Source organism: Bubalus kerabau, chromosome 2 (genome assembly GCF_029407905.1).
Source record: "Bubalus kerabau isolate K-KA32 ecotype Philippines breed swamp buffalo chromosome 2, PCC_UOA_SB_1v2, whole genome shotgun sequence".
Classification (NCBI taxonomy): Eukaryota; Metazoa; Chordata; class Mammalia; order Artiodactyla; family Bovidae; genus Bubalus; species Bubalus kerabau.
This window is the reverse complement of record NC_073625.1, coordinates 42,861,509-42,884,691: the sequence shown is the minus strand read 5'-3', so window position 1 is coordinate 42,884,691 and position 23,183 is coordinate 42,861,509. Positions and strand designations below refer to the sequence as shown.

At 39.3% G+C, this 23,183-nt stretch overlaps 1 protein-coding gene across 1 annotated transcript in view; it reads right to left on the bottom strand.

Moving 5' to 3' along the window:
* The window catches only part of CSMD1 (CUB and Sushi multiple domains 1), a 1,679,419-nt gene that overhangs the window by 235,009 nt on the left and 1,421,227 nt on the right, over positions 1 to 23,183 (bottom strand). Inside the window, exons 27-32 of the mRNA XM_055567572.1 lie at positions 22,848 to 22,986; positions 18,888 to 19,075; positions 9,662 to 9,856; positions 6,151 to 6,267; positions 3,997 to 4,110; positions 3,585 to 3,680 (exon numbers count right to left, since the gene is read on the bottom strand). Coding sequence (XP_055423547.1) covers positions 3,585 to 3,680; positions 3,997 to 4,110; positions 6,151 to 6,267; positions 9,662 to 9,856; positions 18,888 to 19,075; positions 22,848 to 22,986 — 849 coding nt within the window. The remainder of the gene's footprint in view (positions 1 to 3,584; positions 3,681 to 3,996; positions 4,111 to 6,150; positions 6,268 to 9,661; positions 9,857 to 18,887; positions 19,076 to 22,847; positions 22,987 to 23,183) is intronic.

The following is a 23,183-nucleotide window of genomic DNA, read 5'->3' as shown; positions in this document are numbered from 1 at the left end:
AGGAACAGGGAGTGGAAAAGCTTTTTCTAAGTTTGGGAGGAAGAATCTAGACTACAGTTTTCTTTGCTTGACATCCTTTCTAGGCAAGCAGATACATGTTTTAGTTGATTTTCCCCAGGCCTCATCTTTTCTAAGATGGCATAAATTGTAAGTTAGTATTCCAGTTCTAAGAAATTCACATGTTGTATCAAGAGCTTATAAAACGCATATTTCTTACAAAGAAGATTGAGGATAAAGTGTTGTGCATAATTCAGTGATGTATGTTTGAATTCACAGACTAGTACTGGCTTGTCAGGACAGATTTTTCAACTATGAGAACCGAGTGATTTTGAGAAATAGAATATGTTCATCTGTCATTCAATGAAAAAGGAAAGACTGCTTTACTTGGATAAATTATTCTTGCCTGCCTTCAGGTTTATTTTATTGCTATCATTGTTTTCTTTTTTTTTTTTTTCTCCTTCAACCCTAAAAGAGGTGCAGTAAGACAGCTGTCTGCTCATGTCTATAGCTTAGAGAATTTGTGGTGGTGAAAAATTCCATCACCCTCTTACCTGCCTCACTTTACGAATATATCCTTCTACCTGCAAGGAGCACGGGAAGCAAAAAAAAACAAATAATAATAATAATAATAAAAAATAAAACCCAGCAATAGTCGAAACTATGGTTTTTCCAGTAGGTATGTACAGATGTGAGAGCTGGACCATAAAGAAGGCTGAATATTTAAGAACTGATGCTTTGGAGCTGTGGTGCTGGGGAAGACTCCTGAGAGTCCCTTGGACAGCAGGGAGTTCATACCAGTCAATCCTAAAGGAAATCAACCCTGGATATTTATTTGAAGGACTGATGCTGAAGCTGAAGCTGCAATACTTTGGCCACCTGATGCCAAGAGCCGACTCACTGGAAAAGACTCTGATGCTGGGAAAGACTGAAGGCAGGAGGAGAAGGGGACAACAGAGGATGAGATGGTTGTATGGCATCACCGACTCAATGAACATGAACTTGAGCAAACTCCAGAAGATGGTGAGGGATGGGGAACCTGGTGAGCTGCAGTCCATGGGGTTGCAAAGAGTTGGACACAACTTAGTAACTGAAGAACAACAACAAAAACATAAAGTTACAATACTCTGTAAAAAGTACAAATAATAAGCCTCCATACTTCCATTTCTTCACAAGATCAGAAGGACAGCAGCATCCTCACCAGCAATGTCTCTATGTTATTAACCAGGGCCACACAGAGGGGCAGGGAGCGTGCCTGGGTTACGCACAGGTTTTCTGTGCCTGACACCTGCACCCATTCTTCATGGGACCCTGAACAGCTCTTTACAACAGGGCTGTCTGTGAACAAGGGCTAGACAGCCTACAGCCACGGAAGTCAGGAAGTCCCTGCACAATTTTAAGCATTAATAACTTATGGAGGAATGAAGCTGTACGTGGCACATGGAAGCAATATTCAGAAAGGTTTTACACAATGGAGTTGTAATAATTTCTAGGCTTCCACTTAACTACTATCTTTCAGAAGGCAATGTTCAATTTTACTTTCAAGAGGGATTGAAAACTTTCCCATGTGCTTCTGAGTGATTGATGAATTGCATTCAAGATCCTAATTCTTTAGCTCCAAAGGATTGGGCTTTGATAAAAAGACATCAACTTTTGCATAAACTCATTGCAATAACAAAGCAAGAAAAGGAGATACATTGGAATCTTAGAAGAAATACTGAACATGTTATAGTCATTATATATTCTTAAGCACAAGGAAAATGCATTGCTTCTATAAAGGATTTGCTTTTCTTTCTACTTTTCTGAATTTCATACATTTTAATGATCCCTGGGTCAGGAAGACCCCCTGCAGAAGGAAATTGCAACCCACTCCAGTATTCTTGGCTGGGAAATCCTATGGACAGAGGAGCCTGGTGTGCTACAGTACAAAGGCTATCAAAGAGTTGGACACAACTGAGCCACTGAACACATCCAATTGTAAATTAATGATAATATGTTGTTTTAAACCAAGAAGTGTCATTTTAAAAACCATGACTTCTAAAGATAGCATTTGCAAACAGGGTAGATGTAGGATCATGTGCCTCAGGTATTTTATCTGATAATCTTATCAATTTTCTAATCTTTATAAAAAATTAAAGGAAGTCCCTAATCAGGCAGACAATGCCAGGCACTTGAAGTTTTCCAGGACAAAAATATGTACTTAAACCAAGTAGCCCAGTTTCCTTAGATGTCATACCAACTTAGTTTGGTTTGTGAATTTGCTTCTGCAAAGTAATATAGCATGTATTTAAAGAAAATTAGGATTTGGTGAGAAGTGAGTTGCCTAAATTGGACCCTCTACTATAAAGGCCATATTTACTGGTTTAGTTATTTACATTTAAACAGAAGTTCAATTTGAACAATGCAGTTAATTTTAATGTAATAGCATTGTCACACAAGCAAGTGCTTCTTAAACTGGATTAGAGGTACTGCTCCTGACCCGTCAAACATGCTCACTCTTTCCGTGACTTTTAAATCATCCTATTACTGAATACTGAAGGGTTTTTATAGTGAAATATTTTGAGGCCATGCATTTCTCAGTGTGTGATGATCATAAATGATTTATGAATGACATGACACATTGTTACTCTCTATAACTTGATGAAAACCATGATGTTGTTGAGGATGTTTTCTGGATAAATCCTTATTAAAGGAAAGAAATTTTTGCCAGAAAGTTATTCTCCTCCTCTGCTGAAGAAAATGTTTAAGAGCCGCCTGCAATAGCTCCAGCCTTCAGGAACACTGGGACCTAGAAACGCTAAGTATTCCTCTCACTTTGAACAGGAAGTTAGTGTATCTCTGAAAATGACAACCTCTGTCTGATCTCAGCTGGACAGTTATCACAGTTTAGATCTAGAGACTTTCCCTGTGCCTCTGAAAGTGGACAAACTTTTCAGTCCATGGGGGTGTATTCTCAAATTCACATACTGGATATGCAAACCAAAGGTGAACTAGAAACAGGAAAGAAATCTTCATGGTTCAGAACCTTTGAGCAATTTCAAGAATTTTGAATAAGCTCCAAGTTCAAAAATAAATATAAAGATGTGACTGTGCCTAAAGTTAGAACTTAAGCAAAATAAAATAGGTACCTCTGGTGATAGAAACATGGATGGTATTTTGGGTTTAGTTTGATTTTATTACATTTCATTTTCAATTAGTTTTACAGCAAGGTTTGGAATCACACAATGTGTTTTAAGTGTATTTCATTAAGATGGTTACTAAAATCTATTATGAAATATTTTACTTAATTAGGTAAAATGTTATAATATTGAAATTATTTTGCAAATTGTGGAGTGCTATACTAAGGTATCTCATAAATATTTGTTCCCTGATCCTGTCAAATAAATGAAGCACAATTGTATCTTTGTCTTAGAAATATCATATTTAATTTTCAAAAGAAAGAACTTTAATATTTTTATCAAATAATGTTATTATAATTATGAAGATACCCTCAAACTCTCAATTATTAAATAAAGTACAAGTCATGTTTTTGGTGCTTGCAGTGGTACGTGTGGTGTGGGAGGAGGGCAAAGAGGGCAGAGACGCACCTTGATACACGAAGTGGAAACCCCGTGCTGGAGCCCCGCTCTTGGCACTGAATCGCAGCAGAATCTGGTTGGATGTGGCCAAAGGCAATGTCTCACCTGGAGGGAAAATCAGAGATCATCTATAGGACAGAAAATAACAGGGTGTTTATTTTCTGATATTTTTATTTTCTTCTGAGATAGGTATTAAATTTTCTGTGTTCTCAGGGAAAAAAAAATGATAAAGTCAAGTGGTTTTATATGTGGGATAACAATGCATTTGAAATTTTACATTGAAAATAAGATTTTACTAAGCAAGCAAGCAAATTCAAAGATGATTAAATTTTTCCTCCACAAAATAAAATAAAAATAGACAAGCTTAATATTAATTCTCCTGGCTGTGTGACTAGAATGAAAGAGCTCACTGAAGGTTTACCTGAGTGAGACCCCGAGAGTGAGCTGAGCAGTCTGGCCTGTGGGTGCGTCCCATCAAACAGCTCTGCCAGGTCATTCAGCGCCGTCTGGAAATAGGCGAACTGCCCAAACACCACTGAAAATGAAGGGGTGGGTTGGCACAAAATGCTTTTTTAAAAATAAAGAAATGAATGAGGTCCTATCACTTCATGGAAAATAGATGGGAAAAAGTGGAAGCAATGACAGACTTTATTTTCTTGGGCTCCAAAATCACTGCAGGCAGTGACTGCAGCCATGAAATTAAAAGACGTTTGCTCCTTGGAAGGAGAGCTACGACAAACCTAGACAGCATATTAAAAAGCAGAAATGTTGCTTTGCTGACAAAGGTCCACATAGTGAAAGCTGTGTTTTTTCCAGTAGTCATGTACAGATGTGAGAGCTGGACCATAAAGAAGGCTGAGAGCTAAAGAATTGATGCCTTCAAGCTGCGGTACTGAAGAAGTCTCTTGAGAGTCCCTTGGACAGCAGAGATATCAACCAGTCAGTCCTAAAGGAAATCAACCCTGAATATTCATTGGAAGGACTGATGCTAAAGCTGAAGCTCCAGTACTTTGGCTACCTGATGCTGAGGGCCAACTCATTCGAAAAGACCCTGATGCTGGAAAAGATTGAGGGCAGGAGGAGAAGGGGACAACAAAGGATGAGATGGTTGGATGGCATCATCGATTTAATGGACATGAATCTGAGCAAACCCTGGGGGACAGTGAAGGACTGGGGAGCCTGGTGTGCTGCAGTCCAAGGGGTCACAAAGAATTGGGCACGACTCAGTGACTCAACAACAACAACAACAAACATAGGATTTTAGAGGCATTGGTCATCATAAAGAGTGGAAATCTAGTAAGTTTCACTGTTCATTTTTTATAACAAAATAAATATTTTGAAGCCAGTCTTTCAGTTTTTAAATTAAATTTGTATTCTCCATTTTCCACTTACTGATAGAGTCAGTGGACCTTCTTGGGAGTCTGGTCCCTCCGCCCTGGTTTCTGTGATCACATCCATCACCCTCTAAGTATCAGGCACCTGATTTTCTTAACACAGCAAGATGACACAAGGGAAGCCTTGCCTGGAAACTCAGTCACCCTTGAGAACGGCCTAAAAGAAGGAGCTTAAGATACTGAGTATGCTTCCTTGCACTGTTCATGAGGTGATCTAAACTACCAGAGGCTGAAGTAAGTCCTTGGAGGAGGTTTTTATTAGATTTTTAGAAGCCTATGATTAATATAAAAGAAGTTCATAGAAATCATCTGTCTCCCATATGCAAGTTTCTTGAGCAGCAATTAACTTTCTCATCACATAATTGTGTTTTTAAAATGTTTGCCCTCAAACAGAATGGAACCTTAGAATTTTTGTCAGTTTTATTTCTATGAGTGGTTGGCTGCTATTTTGGGTGTAAAGAAAAAAATTAAATAGAGTATGTTAGATTTTAACTTTTACTGTTGGGAGAAAGGAACTATTCCATAAAATTATAAAAGCTATTCTCGTCCGACTCCAGGAAAGAATCCAACACAGAGGTATCTTCCCGGTCTAGAGTGAGAGAGGAGACATTGAGGGAGCCGCCAGGAGCCTGTCAGCATAGGGCCATCTAGACACGAAGCCGTCCCAGAAAAGTGGCTCAGGCTGGAAGCCAAGTTCAGGAAGGACACTCGGGATGTCAGATTTGGAGGGGTCAGACAGGGCACTGCCTGCTTTTACATCTGCAGTCAACTCAAAGGTGGGTTCACTGACCCAGTGATTTCCAGAATAAGCAATCACCAAATGTACATGCTGGAATCTCACAGACTGATCAGGTTCCCCTGGCCCACATGTGAGGAAATGATCTTCTTCACAAACAACCAACCAAAAGAGAAAATGCTTCCTAACAAAAACAAGAACAAAGCCAAAATTGTTCTGCTTATTCTGGATTGGAATCTGAGAAGGAAGCTTAAGCATTTTACATCACACTGATAAAGACCTGCAGTGGATCTTGTATGAGACACCTTTGGAAAACCTATCACACATCATCTTCTTTTATATTATCTCATTAAATCAAGGGCTGATGTATTTGTTTATAAAATGATGGAAATATTATCACAGAAAGAGATATGACAGTGAATTGAAAATAAGAAGAAAACCTTACCAAATTCCTTTGGTACCGTTATTGAATAGAGGCAGATCTGACCGGCGGTATAGTTGTGAGGGTAATTGGGTGACAAGACCACCCCCTCTGATCCCGTGTACTGGCCTCCGCAGGGGGCTGAAAGAGATCAACCGAGAATTATGTGCTGTGTGTAACCACACGGCAGGTGACAGGGACCTAAAAATGAGAGCATTGTGCAGTCAACATGAATATTCAAAGACCTAACAAAGTATCATAGTCAAAAATTGATTTTACATCTCTATCAAAAGTGAAATAAGAAGAAAAGCAAAGATTGAGCAAGTGAGAATAAAAGTAACTCAAGAGGAGGACCTAATATTATTTTTAAGAACGTTCTCAGACATGCTAAAATAATAATTAAAAGAACAGGTCGAATAAAGACAAATTCTTAAGTTACTTCAAAAGTCTCACTAGAATTTTCCAATTGATCTCAAACACCATATTAACTTAAGTGATACAAAGATTATTTCCATTTTCTAATTGTCTAATTACTATGAGACTAAAAGAAAAATAATCACTTTTTAGTCTTTGCTATCTTTTCATCATAGATTCAGCTCAAAAGTGACAGGTATAGTTACTAGTGTATCTGGGGTCTCTTCTTATAGGTCCCAGTGAAAGCTGAAGGAACGCAAAAGTAGGACGTTAAGGCAGGTACACTGATGGGGTGCTACATGCACAACCCAGTGAGAGACAGACTGTGTGTTTATTTTCCCTCTGAACATCTTATTTACTCTCAGCATTGCACTTGCTGAGAAAATAGAAAAACACTGTAGCCTGGATATTCAAAATACGATTGCTAAGCATCTTAAAGTAGACATCCAATTAAATTCCAGTTTTGAAAGACACAGTTTTTGGATTAAATTGCAGAATCCTTCAATTTCTCCTGTTTTTACTTAAAAAGAGGTCCATGTCTGCTCATCTGTTTAGGATACTATGTACACACTGAGGACACCAACTGTACCCTCTGTGGCCTGACTCCGCCTCCTTATCCTGGGTACACCTTCTGTGATCTGCATTCATAATTATTTTCAGTCTGTGGGAAAGTTTGTATTTCTATAGCTTATTTCTTCTCAGTGTGACAGTTTTCAAGCATTACAAAGGATAGAAATCAGAGATAACGTGCTTAATCTTTTGATTAGCACACTGTTAAGTCCTAACGGATGGCCAGGATGAATAAAGCTCCTCAGATGTTGATGCTGGCGTCAAAGCGCCTCACTGATGACCGCAGATATCCCAGGGCCTGCTCTGTGCGCCTGGAAAGAGAAGTCAAGCCCTGGAAAGTCAACGAGGACAGCTTAGACACCTGACAGCTTCACACTGTTAGAGATTTCACTTAACTGAGCTAAGAGCAGCCTTCATGCTAATGTCTTAACTCAGAGCAATTTTATCACTCAAACAATTGCCATGACTTCTTTTTTTAACAATCCTAAATAGAAAAAAAAAAAAAGTGTTTTCACTTTTAGATGGAGGAAATTCTCTATGCTAAACTTCAAAGCTCAAGGTTTTCAATGAAACGCTGGAAGACTCCTACCAGTTGAAATGGATCACTTAATTTTTAAAAAATCAACCATACAAATTCCACCACATTATTTCCAAAATACACACATATATGTATACATGTATATTTATACATACACATATAAATTTTCTTAAGCACTCAGTTCAAATTTTTAAAGATAAGTACAAATGAAGGACAGAAATTTATTTTATTTTAGACATATAAAATTCAAGCAGATCTTTTTACAAATATCCATTTTCTGTAAGAAAAAATTAAACTATTTTGAGTTTTAAACAACAAGCATAAATGATAAGTGGAAATAAATCTTTACTGGGCTAATATTTGGATGACCAAATGATCACACAGAAATCTTATCAATTAGGAATCATATCTTCTGATATATTTGTTCAAGTGTAACTATTGTGCTTAGTTGCTCAGTTATATTGACTTTTTGAGACCCTGTGGACTGCAGCCCACCCGTCTGAAATATACATATATATATATATTTAAATATTTATTATATTTATAACATATATTTAAATATATATTTATTTATAAATATTTGTGTGTGTGTGTATATATATATATTTCAGAAATAACATGGTTGAATTTGTATGGCTGATTTCTTAAAAAATTAAGTGATACATCTAAACTGATAGAAGGAGTCTTCCAGTATTTCTCCAAAGATTTATTTGTTCACAAATAGGATGAAAGAATATTACTTTATGATAATAGGAAACAATGAAAACTAAAAAGGATGAAATGAAAGAAAACAGACGTGGCATTTTAGGTCCTCTGCTACCTTGATAAATTGCACTGTGCTTATACATTCTTCCCCAGATTTGAAGATAAGCACCAAAACTGCATGATATACTTCAAAGCAACCAAACATTGGTATAATTGATAAAAATAGATAGAGAATTCTTGTTTAATTAGCAATAATTATTCTGTCTATGTTACTGTGTTAATCTGAGAAATAGGAATTGCTTTACTTATGCTAGAAATTCTTTTATATTATTGTGATAATAATAGGAAAATAAATATGCTCTTGCTCTTTGGTAATTAATGTATTAAACAAACCATTTCCTAAATGAATAAGGACATGCAACAGCATTCACTGCAGATGGTAACAAGAAACTAACTCATCCATTTGGTTAATTGGAATATATGTAAACCAAAACCAACATAAACAGAAGCCATTTTGACCCATGCAAGGGACTTGAGGGTGTTTCCATTTCTGTTCTAACTCAGTAGGAAACCTCAATGAAAAAGAACTGTAGGCAATAGAAAGAAAAATTATGTCATGCCTTTAAAACAAACTAGTCCAAAATATGTCCTTTAATATACAAACTATGAAGATGTTTAAAATATAGCAACATTCACTTAGCTTAATTGGTGATCTGAGTAATTCACAGACATTAACTCAGCACAAATGCACTGTTCTTCATGAGATATCCAAAATAAAACATGGGAGAGGTCATTTCTGCTTAATGATTTGGAATTCTTAAGTTTTATTTAAATTTAAATAAATAAAGAAAATCATTCTTTGATGTTTTATGCACATAGATATGATGACTAGTTACCAGAAACTGTGCTTGATGGGTCTTCAGATATGGAAAAAACCTCTAATTTACATTAGATTATTTATCTATTGCCTAAATGTGACCTCTTTTTTTTTTCATTGAGTCTGTGGCTAGAGAATTTATTGTCATCCTTCATAAGTTCAAAGTATGTTTGAATTTAATACAGTGCACAGTTTTCACAGTTAGAAATGCCCAACTATCTAAGTGAAAGAAAAATACTCTCCTCCCAGAAACCTGATAAATTAAATTAAACAGTCAAGGAAGTCCAAATCCTTATCCCACGTTGCTCTGTGGGGTCACCCCACTGATAGGCATAGAGGACTGATGTGCAGACCCTCTCCCAAATGAGGGTCCGAGTTCCAGAGGGAAGCTATCCCTGAAGGCAGCTCTGGCCCCACACGTCGGTACGTACCATTGCAGGAGGGCAAGACCCGGTTCCACGCGGGCTTTCCGTCCACTCCAATCACACACGTGATGGAAGACGGGTCCGCGATCTTGTAGCCAGAGTCACACTGGTACGTGACAGTTGAGCCGAGCTTGAAGTCGGTCCCGATCCTCGTCCCATTCATTATGTTTCCAGGGTCAAAACAGGCTTCCCGTGGTTTCTCTGTGGGAGAAATGAATGCAAACTCCATGAGAGCAGGGATTTTATTTCTTTAAGTGTCCAGTAAAGGAAAAATGCTAAAAAAAAATTGATTGACTCATGACCAAGTTGTTAATGTTCAAGTCAATGATTATCATAGAAAAACAGAAAAAAAACTCCTTTGATAAAATTACATTTCTCATTTTTCAAATGACAACAAACTGCAGAATTCCTGTTGTGATTGATTTCCTGACTTTATACTTTATACTTTTCTGACTTTATACTTTATTCATAGTAAAATGAAATCACACCACATTTTAGGAAGAGATGGGAGAATTGGCTTCTCAAAAGGAGGCTGGCTTAATTCATGTGAGTTAAGGGTGATTTTTTTTTTATGCTGGGAAGATGATCAAGGAAGGAAGTTCTGATCTTGTACTACCCTCACTGAATCAATGATGCCAAACTTAGCTGGAAAACATGTTTCCTGATCCGTAAGGGCCAGGCCCTGTGCCTGAAATGTAATAATTACCCAAGACAGTTCCATTCTAATTGCAGTACCTGCTGCAAGGAAGTGGGGGTGGATCATGTATCAGGCAATGAGCTGGATATCTTGCATGTTTCATTCAAATGTTCACCCACTTCTGTGACATGAGGATGATCTGGGCACTGTTTTACATTTTGAGAATATGAAACTCAAGATAGGCTAAATAACTTTCACAAAAAATTCCCTGCAAAGTCCTGTCCAGTTATAGGACCACTAAAGGACACATTTGCTAAAAACCTTGGGAAGATTTGGGAGAATGGCATTGAAACATGTAAAATATCATGTATGAAACGAGTTGCCAGTCCAGGTTCGATGCACGATACTGGATGCTTGGGGCTGGTGCACTGGGATGACCCAGAGGGATGGAATGGGGAGGGAGGAGGGAGGAGGGTTCAGGATGGGGAACACATGTATACCTGTGGCGAATTCATTTTGATATTTGGCAAATCTAATACAGTTATGTTAAGTTTAAAAATAAAATAAAATTTAAAAAAAAAATAAAAAAAAAATAAAAATAAAAAATTACAAAAAAAAAAAACAAAAAAAAAACCTTGCTGTTTAGTCACTCAGTCGTATCTGACTCTTTGTGACCCCATGGACTGCAGCATTTCAGGTTTCCTTATCCTTCACATTTCCCAGAGTTTGCTCAAATTCCTGTCCATTGAGTCGGTGATGCCATTCAACCATCTCATCCTTTGCCATCCCCTTTTCCTCTTGCCCTCAATCTTTCCCAGCATGAGGGTTTTTTCCAATGAGTTGGCTCTTTGCATCAGGTGGCCAAAGTTTTGGAGCTTCAGCTTCAGCATCAGTCCTTTCAGCGAATATTCAGGGTTGATTTCCTTTAGAATTGACTGGTTTGATCTCCTTGCTGTCCAGGGGACTCTCAAGAGTCTTCTCCAGCACCATGATTCCAAAACATCAATCATTCAGCACTCAGCCTGCTTTATGGTCCAACTCTCACATCCATACATGACTGTTGGAAAAACCATAGCTCTGACTAGATGAACCTTTGTCGGCAAAATGATGTCTCTGCTTTTTAATACACTTTCTAGGTAGGTGTGTCATAGCTTTCCTTCTAAGGCTAAAAACCTATCTTCTTTCAAATATAAGTACAAAGCTGTCTTCTTTCTCTCACACAGTCTTGTAGCTTGTGTCTTGGTAGCTTTAATATTGTAAATGTTCTATTTTTGCAGACCTTCCAAATATCTCTAAATCATGTATCTATATCTCCTTCTGTTGCATATAATTCCACCATTTGAATTGCTTTCTGTTGGTGCTTCTCAACTTTGTTCACTCCATCAGCAAAGCCCCTTGTAACATCAGAAACCTCTGGAATGGAATTTTACAGCTTTTCGGGTGATCAATATAGATGTTATACTGAAATGTTTTTCTTTTTTGGGGGGCGGGGGGGTTACAGTTAAGAAAATGCTGTTTGTTATGAATATGAGTGAGTGTGTGTGTGGAATGGGGTTAACATTAATAATACAAATATAGACTCAAGGATAACTTGAGTGCATCAAATAAATATGTTTCAGCTCTTTTCATTTTTTTGACAACCTATCCCCCAGGGCTAAGCACACACATAAAGGATTTCTGGAGAGTATAAATGCAAGGCTTTCATTTTACCTTTATGGGGAGTTGTGATCAATATGGATTATGTTCCCTTTTAAACATTTTTCCCTCACTGAGTATCTGCCTACTGTGTATGTGTGTTCAGTCACGTCTGACTCCTTGCAACCTCATGGACTGTAGCCCACCAGGCTCCTCTGTCCATGGAATTCTCTGGGCAAGAACGATGGAGTAGGTTTCCATTTCCTTCTCCAGGGAATCTTCCTGACTCAGGGATCAAAGAGACTCCCTCTCTTGCATCTCGTGCATTGGCAGGAGGGTTCTTGATCACTGTGCCGCCTGGCAAACTCACTGGAGTGAGTAAATCCACACAGTGGTGTTAAAGGATGCTCCTGGGAGACTGTGGCAGGGGAGCTGGGAAAGAGTGAAGACAAAATGAGCTCTGAAAACCACATCTTGCATCATCTGAGGAATGGTTTACATCAGCAGAAGAGGGAAAAGGCACAAACTTTGTGAAGTTTTGCAGGACAGAGAAGAGGCCTGTTAGGCTGCATTTATTCAATACTTCTCAGTATAGTTTTAATTGTCTCTGTATCAACATCAGCCAAACAGAGATCTCTTTGGCAATGTTGTCCCAATCTATTATAATCAACTATTAGAATATATTATTTACATACTTTTGTTAAAAGCACAACATAAATATATAAATATTATATTATCATGAGTATCACATGTGCTATATAATCATATATATCATAGATAATATAACAATCATCACATATCATACCTCATTATTATGTGTACTATATTATCACACATATTAAACATTACAATATGCATCATATGCCATATGTACTATATTAGCATACATAACATATTGAACATTATCATACATCATACATATCATATGCCATGCATAATATTTCAATTATCATACATAATATATCATATCTATACATTTTGGAAACCCCTCTAGGTCTTCTAGTTTGCTCTGGTTAGAGTCTCGCAGCAAGAGCTGTGAACTCTGTTGGGACCCACGCTCTCTAATCACTTCATTAAAAACTGATTTGTTCAAGGAGCAGGGGACATTCTAAAAATTCTTTGTAGCGTCCTCAAATCCCACAGAGCACAGATCATTTATTTTAATCAAATAAGGGATGAATAAGCAAAACTGTGGTCACCAGAATAATCTTTCCATCCGCTTCCTTCCAGGAGAACATACCCAGCATCTAATAAATACAAGCACTGGTCTAGGGTATACATTTTTCTCCTATAAAATAACAGAGAAAAAAATGCATTTCTGATGCCTGGTCAGCCTTTTTGATGATTTTTTTGTTATAAATGTCTGTTGGTTTAGGGTATGTTTAGTTAAATAACACACCCTCATTTTCTGCTCTATGTTGCTAATGGAGAGCTCTGAGGCCAGTTTTTCTTCATTTCTCCAAATGAACTGCATCGGATCTTTTGGTTCCATTTACTCAGTTGTCAGTTCAGGATGTTTGGTGATAAATCACGGTACTTTTTCTGCTTATAATTTGTCACAATTTCTAAGGAGATGACTTCATTACACAGTTCCTGTCAGTTCTGCTTAAGGACGCTTCCCAGAACTCCTGCCCTAGAGCCATGTCGATGGACTCTGCGGGGTCTCTGGGGACACTGGCAGGACTGCCCCAAGGCTCCTTTGGGTCAAGTCCAAGCGCCGTGTCTGCTCTCTGCTTCCCTGACCAATGACAAATGCATAGTCTTTTTTTTTTTTTTTCCCTTGAAGTACAGTTGATTTACAATATTATATTAGTTTCAGGTGTACCAACAGTATGATGATTCACTATTTTTGCAGATTGTATTCCATCCTAAGTTATTACAAAATAATGGCTTCAATTTCCTGTGCTGTGAACAACAGAGGATGAGATGGTTGGATGGCATCCCAACTAAATGGACATGAGTTTGAGTGAACTCCTGGAGATAGTGAAGGACAGAGGAGTCTGCTCTGCTGCAACCCATGGGGTTGCAGAGTCAGGTACCACTTAGCAGCTGAACGTCAACCAAATAGTGGCTAATTCCCTGTGCTGTAAAAAATGTCCTTGCTGCTCATCTACTTTTATACATGTGCGTGTATTAGTCACTCAGTCATGTCCAACTCTTTATGACCCCATGTACAATAGCCTGCCAGGCTCCTCTGTCCATGGGATTTTCCAGGCAAGAATACTATAGTGGGTTGCCATTTCCTTCTCCAGAGGATCTTCCCGACCCAGGAATTGAACCCAGGTCTCCTGCACTGCAGGCAGATTCTTTACTCTCTGAGCCATCGGGGAAGTAGTAGTTAGTTAATCCTGTACCCCTAGTTGGTCTCTCCCCTCTTCCTTTTCCCATTTGGTAACCACAAGTTTGTTTCCTATGTCTGTGAGGCTGTTTCTGCTTTGCTTATACATTAATTTATATTATTTTTTAGATTACACTTCAGTTCAGTTCAGCTCAGTTGCTCAGTAGTGCACAACTCTTTGTGACCCCATGGACTACAGCACGCCAGGCCTCCCTGTTCATCACCAACTCTGGGATTTACTCAAACACATGCCTCATGAACAGTATGAAAAGGCAAAAAGATAGGGCACTGAAATATGAACTCCCCAGGTCAGTAGGTGCCCAATATGCTACTGGAGATCAGTGGAGAAATAACTCCAGGAAGAATAAAGAGACACAGACAAAGCAAAAACAACACCCAGTTGTGAATGTGACTGGGGATAAAAGTAAAGCCCAATGCTATAAAGAACAATATTGCATAGGAACTTGGAATGTTAGGTCCATGAATCAAGGCAAATTAGAAGTGGGCAAATGGGAGATGGCAAGAGCGAACGTTGACATTTTAGGACTCAGCGAACTAAAATGGACTGGAATGGGTGAATTTAGCTCAGCTCAGTCCAGTTCAGTTGCTCAGTCATGTCAGACTCTTTGCGACCCCATGAATTGCAGCACACCAGGCCTCCCTGCCCATCACCAACTCCTGGAGTTCATTCAAATTCATGTCCATTGAGTCAGTGACGCCATCCAGCCATCTCATCCTCTGTTGTCCGCTTCTCCTCCTGCCCCCAATCCCTCCCATCATCAGAGTCTTTTCCAATGAGTCAACTCTTCGCATGAGGTGGCCAAAGTACTGGCGTTTCAGCTTTAGCATCAGTCCTTCCAAAGAACACCCAGGACATATCTCCTTTAGAATTGACTGGTTGGATCTCCTTGAAGTCCAAGGGACTCTCAAGAGTGTTCTGAAACACCACAGTTAAAAAGAATCAATTCTTCGGCACTCAGCTTTCTTTACAGTCCAACTCTCACATCCATACATGACCACTGGAAAAACCATAGCCTTGAGTAGATGGACCTTTGTTGGCAAAGTAATGTCTCTGCTATTCAATATGCTATCTAGGTTGGTCATAACTTTCCTTCCAAGGAGGATGCATCTTTTAATTTCATGGCTGAAGTCACCATCTGCAGTGATTTTGGAGCCCCCAAAAATAAAGTCTGACACTGTTCCTGTTTCCCCATCTATTTCCCATGAAGTGATGGGACCAGAAGCCATGATCTTAGTTTTCTGCATGTTGAGCTTTAAGCCAACTTTTTCACTCTCCTCTTTCACTTTCATCAAGAGGCTTTTTAGTTCCTCTTCACTTTCTGCCATAAGGGTGGTGTCATCTGCATATCTGAGGTTATTGATATTCCTCCCGGCAATCTTGATTCCAGCTTGTGCTTCTTGCAGCCCAGCATTTCTCATGATATACTCTGCATATAAGTTAAATAAACAGGGTGACAACATACAGCCTTGACATACTCCTTTCCCTATTTGGAAACCAGTCTGTTGTTCCATGTCCAGTTCTAACTGTTGCTTTCTGACTTGCATATAGGTTTCTCAAGAGGCAGGTCGGGTGGTCTGGTACACCCATCTCTTTCAGAATTTTCCACAGTTTATTGTGATCCACACAGTCAAAGGTTTTGGCATAGTCAATAAAGCAGAAATAGATGTTTTTCTGGAACTCTCTTGCTTTTTCCATGATCCAGCGGATGTTGGCAATTTGATCTCTGATTCCTCTGCCTTTTCTAAAACCAGCCTCAACATCTGGAAGTTCACAGTTCACGTATTGCTGAAGCCTGGCTTGGAGAATTTTGAGCATTACTTTACTAGCATGTGAGATGAGTGCAATTGTGCGGTAGTTTGAGCATTCTTTGGCATTGCCTTTCCTTGGGACTGGAATGAAAACTGACCTTTTCCAGTCCTGTGGCCACTGCTGAGTTTTCCAAATTTGCTGGCATATCGAGTGCAGCACTTTCACAGCATCATCTTTCAGGGTTTCAAATAGTTCAACTGGAATTCCATCACCTCCACTAGCTTTGTTTGTAGTGATCTTTCTAAGGCCCACTTGACTTCACATTTCAGGATGTCTGTCTCTAGGTGAGTGATCACACCATCAGGATTATCTGGCTCAGATGACCATTATATCTAGTCTTGTGGGCAATAATCCCTTAGAGGAAATGGAATAGCCATCCTAGTCAACAAAAGACTCCAAAATGTAGCACTTGGATGCAATCTCAAAAATGACAGAATTATCTCTGTTCGTTTCCAAGGCAAACCATCCAATATCACAGTAATCCAAGTCTAGGCCCCGACCAGTAACACTGAAGAAACTGAAGTTGAACCTATATGAAGACCTATAAGACCTTTTAGATCTAACACCCAAAAAAGATGTCCTTTTCAGTATAGGGGACTGGAATGCAAAAGTAGGAAGTCAAGAAACACCTGGAATAACAGGCAAATTTGGCCTTGGAGTACAGAATGAAGCAGGGCAAAGGCTAATAGAGTTTTGCCAAGAGAACACACTGGTCATAGCAAGCACCCTCTTCCAACAACACAAGAGAAGACTCTACACATGGTCATCACCAGATGGTCAACACTGAAATCAGATTGATTATATTCTTTGCAGCCAAAGATGGAGAAGCTCTATACAGTCAGCAAAAACAAGACCGGGAGCTGACTGTGGCTCAGATCATGAACCCCTCATTGCCAAATTCAGACTTAAATTGAAGAAAGTAGGGAAAGCCACTAGACCATTAAGGTATGACCTAAATCAAATCCTTTATGATTATACAGTGGATATGAGAAATATATTTAAGGGACTAGATCTGACAGACAGAGTGCCTAATGAAGTATGAATGGAGGTTCATGACATTGTACAGGAGACAGGGATCAAGACCATTCCCATAGAAAAGAAATGCAAAAAAGCAATATGGCTGTCTGAGGAGGCCTTACAAATAGCCTGTGAAAAGAAGAGAAGCAAAAAGCAAAAGAGAAAAGGAAAGATATACCCATTTGAATGCAGAGTTCCAAAGAATAGCAAGGAGAGATAAGAAAGCCTTCCTCAGTGATCAGTGCAAAGAAATAGAGGAAAACAACAGAATGGGAAAGACTAGAGATCTCTTCAAGAAAATTAGAGATACCAAGGGAATATTTCATGTAAAAAATGGGCACAATAAAGATTCCATTTTCAAGTGATAAAATTATAAACTGAATAAAGATCGGTAACTTTGTAAATGTTTTGGAAGAAGTAGATTAATTTTCTCCTTAAAAATCATATAAATAAATGCAAGTTCATTAAAAGGTTAACAAGAGTTGAAACAGTCTAAGTTTTATTTTACAATTCTGGTAACGAATAACTAATTCAGACGTGTAAACAAACATATGCATACATATACATATTCATTCTTTTTATAAAGCCCTCACTACTGTCAATTAATATGTTGGTAAGTCCTTTTGTCTAATTCTTTGTAAGGTGCCCCGTGTTTTCCTTGTTAACATGAGAAATAGATTTGAAAAAAATATATATTTATTTTCATTACCCCAGGGGCAAAATGCTTAGGTTGGGGTGGTTTTTACTTGTGAGTTTTCTGTGTGTATTCTCTGGATGCTGGTGACAGTGGGTGGTAGACCCCAGAGAAGGGGGCAACACTCATCATGTGACCAAAGAAGAAAGATGTGAGCAGAATCAGTGCTTGTGTGTGCGTGTGTCCGTGTGTGCTCAGTCACTCAGTCGTGTCTGACTTTGCAACTCCATGGACTGTAGCCCACCAGGCTCCTCTGTCCATGGAATTCTCCAGGCAAGAATACCGGAGTGGGTTACCATTTCCTCCTCCAGGTATTTTCCCGACCCAGGGATCAAACCCGTGTTCCTTTTGTTTCCTGCACTGGGAGGTAGGATTCTTTACCACTAGGGCCACCTGGAAAGCCCTGGGTTCAGTACTTACTCCCCATCAAACCAACACCATGGGTGTAAGGACAGGGAAAGGGCAATCAATATTTTACATTTTGAAAAATACTGAGATAAAACTAAGCTGGTTGATATACTTATATTGAGTCATCCTAGAGAAACAAGATAGTAAAATAATCTTAAAATAGTTCTTAATTACTTCAATTATTCACTGCATGTGCTAAGTCACTTAAGTTGTGTCTGATTCTTTGAGACCCCATGGATTGTAGCCGCCACCCCCAGGCTCCTCTGCCCATGGGATTCTCCAGGCAAGAATACTGGAGTGGGTTGTCATTTCCTCTTCCAGGGGATCTTCCTGACCCAGGGATTGAACCCTTCATCTCTTATGTCTCCTGGATTGACAGGCAGGTTCTTTAGCACCAGCGCCAATCATAATTTATCTTTAAATGGCATGAATCTGGAGAAAAAACTAAAACAAAACTTCCTCCCCTACTTTCTTTTCTTTTGGCTAAGGTAAAAATGCATGTTGGAAATTTCTTCTCCTCTGGAGAGACTGGAACCTCTTCCCCAGACAGGTGAGAAAGATGTCAGAATTTTATGCATTAAAGAGAGAGGCAAGACTTTATAAATAAATGTTTACAATGAAAGCAATTCTGATACAAATTACTTTGCTTGCCAGTTAAGCTGATCACAGTACCTTTAAATTCAATGGCAAACCCCGACAAGCCCACAGAAGCATCGCTTCGAAATGCCAGAAAAAGACTATTTCCGCTGCTCTCAATTCTTTCTGGGGCTTGAGAGCCCTGGAAACTTCCAATGAGAGGGCTATTGGAGTCCTCTCCTTCATAGATGTGCAGGAAATCATAGCTGGGCTCCATGTTGAAACTGAAAGGAAAGAACATTGATGAGTTTTTGTAACTCCTGTGTGTCTCTCTCCTTCCCAACTATCAAGTCTCTGAGAGCACACAGTGATTGTATTTGCCTTTGTATTCTAACTTGTAAAAAGCAGGACGATCCAAAAGCTAAATGCAATAATAATCAAAATGGCAATAAATACAACAGACACCAGTTATTACAAATAGTATTTTACATAATAACCATTATCTTCAATACAGTATGATGTTGAAGATACATAAAGGAAAATGAGTCCTTGCAACATAGATACAGTGTCTCTTTCCTGTAACTGTGATATTTCTAATGAATGCAGTTTAAAGGAAGGGGGTTCAGAAGTGATGTATTTCCACTGATATTTGATTTTTATGTGAAAATATTTTTAGTTTAATAATATATATCCTTGGTGTTTGGGCTTCCCTGGTGGCTCAGATGGTAAAGAGTCTGCCTGCTGTTAATCCTTGGTGTTGCTGATGATTCTTAAAGTTCAAAAATATTTTTGGTTCTTTACTTTTAAAATTGTAATTGCCTCTGCTTGCTTAGGTAATTTGGCCAGTATTTGCAGTCCTTACAGAGTGTGGAAGTCAAACCTCACGTTATTTCACCATGACTGGATGTTCCAATTTTCTCTCCCTTCTCCCTCCTTCTTCCTCTCTCCCCTTCCCACTCTCTGTATTTCTGTCTCTCTCGTACTGTGAACACCCTAATAATTTCCAGTGTCTGACAATTAAAGTCCAAAGCTCTCAAGTAGGATACGGTTTTAAATGTCTCTGCCATGTACAGCAATAAGGATGACAATAATCTGGGAACTTGAAACATACGTGTACTCAAGTAAAAGACTGAGCTTGGTTCAGGCACCTAAGAGTGGGGTCAGAATAGCAAATACACCAGACAGAGCACTGCTGTAGCCCATTTTGCCTGGCCCTCCTCTGTCCCTGCATGTCTAAGTCAGATACTTCAGGGTCTTTAACGTGGACCAGTCCAGGCAGCTTCCACTCTGTTCCCTTTCCTTTGGTGGCATATTTGGATATACAAGGATGGAGAGAGTCAGGCATTTTTAGATATTATCACAAACACGTGCTGTTGTTTAAATGGCTCAAATTCATCTGGAGATTCAAGTGATAAAGCATGAACCCTAGGTCCCTCCCAAAGCTGCCCCTGGGTTCTGAGGGGTGCAACATAGGGGGACAGCCATGGACCCCACATGAGTGTGATACCTGCATCGCCACTTCTCTGCCCTACTCCCTGTCAAGGTGCCCCTGCTCCCACGCGAGCACATTTACTCAAGGAGTTTGTTAAAGGTTTCAGAGCCTGTTTATCTGATAAGTTCCCTGAAGTTGGAAACGAAGAGGAAGTAAAAGATTGGAATGACTGCAGAGTGAATAAAGAGGCCAAAAGGAATTGCAGCAACGAAACAGAATTTGATGGTAATAACAATTTCAGTTAGAATAGTTTACAAGGATGTTTTTAGATTCTGGTCATGTGACACCCCTATAACTGGCAGAACTAATTATTATGATAGATTATTCTGAATGATGGAAATTCGATCGGGCACAAACAAGTACATTCTAACTGGCCTCTGCTTTGGATGCCCCATCACGTATGCACTGAGGTTTGGAGTGATTCCTATAAATAGTGATGGTGCCTTTGGTTAAATCCTGTCTTATATCTATCTACACCAGATGCATGGATCTACACACACCAAGAATAGGTAGACCTAACTTTGGCTATGCTTTTAATCAAATTCAATTTGGGTTCCAATATGTGAGTGGCATCAACCCCTAAGTCTACAGAAGTTTTGATAAAAGATTCCTCCCCAAAGACTCCTGAGTACAGGATGAGCCTTGAAGCTCGCATGTATGTGCTCCAGGCCCTGTCATTCTCTGTCCCCTTTGTTTCTGTCTCTGCCAGGCTCCCCCCAACCCCCAGCTGACTGCAGTCTCATTCTTTAAAAGCGTGTCCTGGGCAGCCTGTGCCAATAGCAGCCTCTTTGCCAGGGTCCTTGAGCATCTCTGCCCCCAGGTGGTACCCTGGCTTCCTCCCTCTGTCTACTCAGTAAATCTAGGAGCTGAGGTCCTAGAAAAATGTCCCACCCTAGCACACACAAGCTGTCCATTTCTTAGAAGATGTCCCAAACGTGCAAGTGTCTGTGACACCCAGCCAGCAAAGGATTCCAAACTCTTAGAATCAGAAGAAAACTTGGAGATTTTCTAGGTCAACCTTCTTCCAGGGAGGTGCACAACATTAAGTGAAAAACTACTTGCATAATATAAAACTGCCTTATATATTATCAGATGACTTGTGCTGTGGGAAACTTGATAATGAGTCACTCTCCATGACCCGAGGCAGGAAACGCCTACAAAAAAGGTTTTGTGCCCTCTAAAAGGCTTTTAATTGTGAATTTACTTTTAATCCCCTGGCAGCAGAGGTGTCTCCTGGTTCTGAGAAAGGCTCCATCAGAATTTAGCATTAACAAAAATCATAAGGATACTCAAAAACATAACATAGCAAATGTTCACAGCCTTTGTGTAATAGCCAAGTGGCATAATAAAGTACTCATCATTTGGTAAATTTATAGCAGCTTGAGTAAACTCAGGAAGTGATGGCTTATCAAACTACTTAAAATTCAGAGTCACAGAGGTTTAAAATTACCCTGAGTCAGATCTCATCAAGAGGAGAAAGCGGAGGAAGATGAGCACAGCCAGCCCTGGAATACTGATATAAACATCTCAATGAGAGAAAAGTGTTAAATTGACAGATAAATAAATACGATTAGACCACTCTGCCTTGGAGAGCTGAGACCAATAGGATAGCATATAGAACCACTTTTCTTTTATCACCTTATTTAGTTCAAAAGTCAAAATGTAAACTTGGAAAATACCTTGGGATTTGGAAAGATGCGATTATTGTATGCCAGATATTAATAATGTGATAGTTCTGTAGAATTTAATTTGTAATATAATCATATTATGATTTGAACTTTTACCATTTAATTTAGCAGAAAGAAGTTAACATTTTTTAAAAAGGACTAATGTATATTAATTGAAACTTTACAGCATTGAAATGTGGGGAATTTGTGTTTTCAGAGTTCTAGCAAGTCTTGAGTATTTGAATGATTATTAATAACAACACCACCTTGGGGATGTCAGACAGGATGCACTTGGAAATGGATTAGTACCCATGCACTAAGGGAAATATCAGACACTGATGAGAAATTACACCAAGTATATCCATGTGTCAGTCGCTCAGTTGTGTCTGACTCTTTGTGACCCCGTGGACTATAGCCCACCAGGCTCCTTTTGTCCATGGGATTTTTCAGGCAAGAATCCTGGAATGGGCTATTTCCTCCTCCAGGACTTCTTCCTGACCCAGAGATTAAACCCTCCTCTTTTGCACTGGCAGGGGGACTCTTTACCACTGAGCCACCTGGGAAGCCGCAAGTATATCTAAATCACTCCTTTATTTTCTTGAATACTCTGTAAATTAAGCCCTCTCATGTGGAATACATTGCAAAATGTGTGCAAGATAGTATTTAGAAGTAATTCCTGCCACGTCATGTGTATCCTAATTCAAGTAGAATATTGAAAAGCAAAACAACTGATTTCCAGGTTTGTCATCCTGCAGCCGGATGCTATCCCTTTTAGATACAAGACCTCGGGCTTCACTAGATGTGAAATTGAAGGCCCTCTGAAAGGATGAGTGCATTCATCTCCAGGTGTGACATTTGAAGTCCTGCTACAAGGAGGGAGTCCACAAAACACGGTACCTTTTGAATATCAGGGCAATGACAAAGTCCGGGTTCACCCTCACTCTCCAGTCGCACTCCTTCCCAGGCGGGTAGGGCTGTGGGTAGTTGGGGGACAGGATGACCCCCGCGGGCCCAGTCAGGTTCCCTCCGCATGCCGCTGCCGCAGGGAGAGAAGGACATGGTCAGTGGGAGCTTGTCAGAGGTTGCACGCAGCATTATTAAACTGACCCAGGAGGTCTGCACATTTTTAATATGATCATTACCAAATTTTATATACCATCCCACTTCATTTTTAAGGAGGATTATCAATGCTGGCAAATGAAATGTACATCCTATACATTCAAACTTTACCCA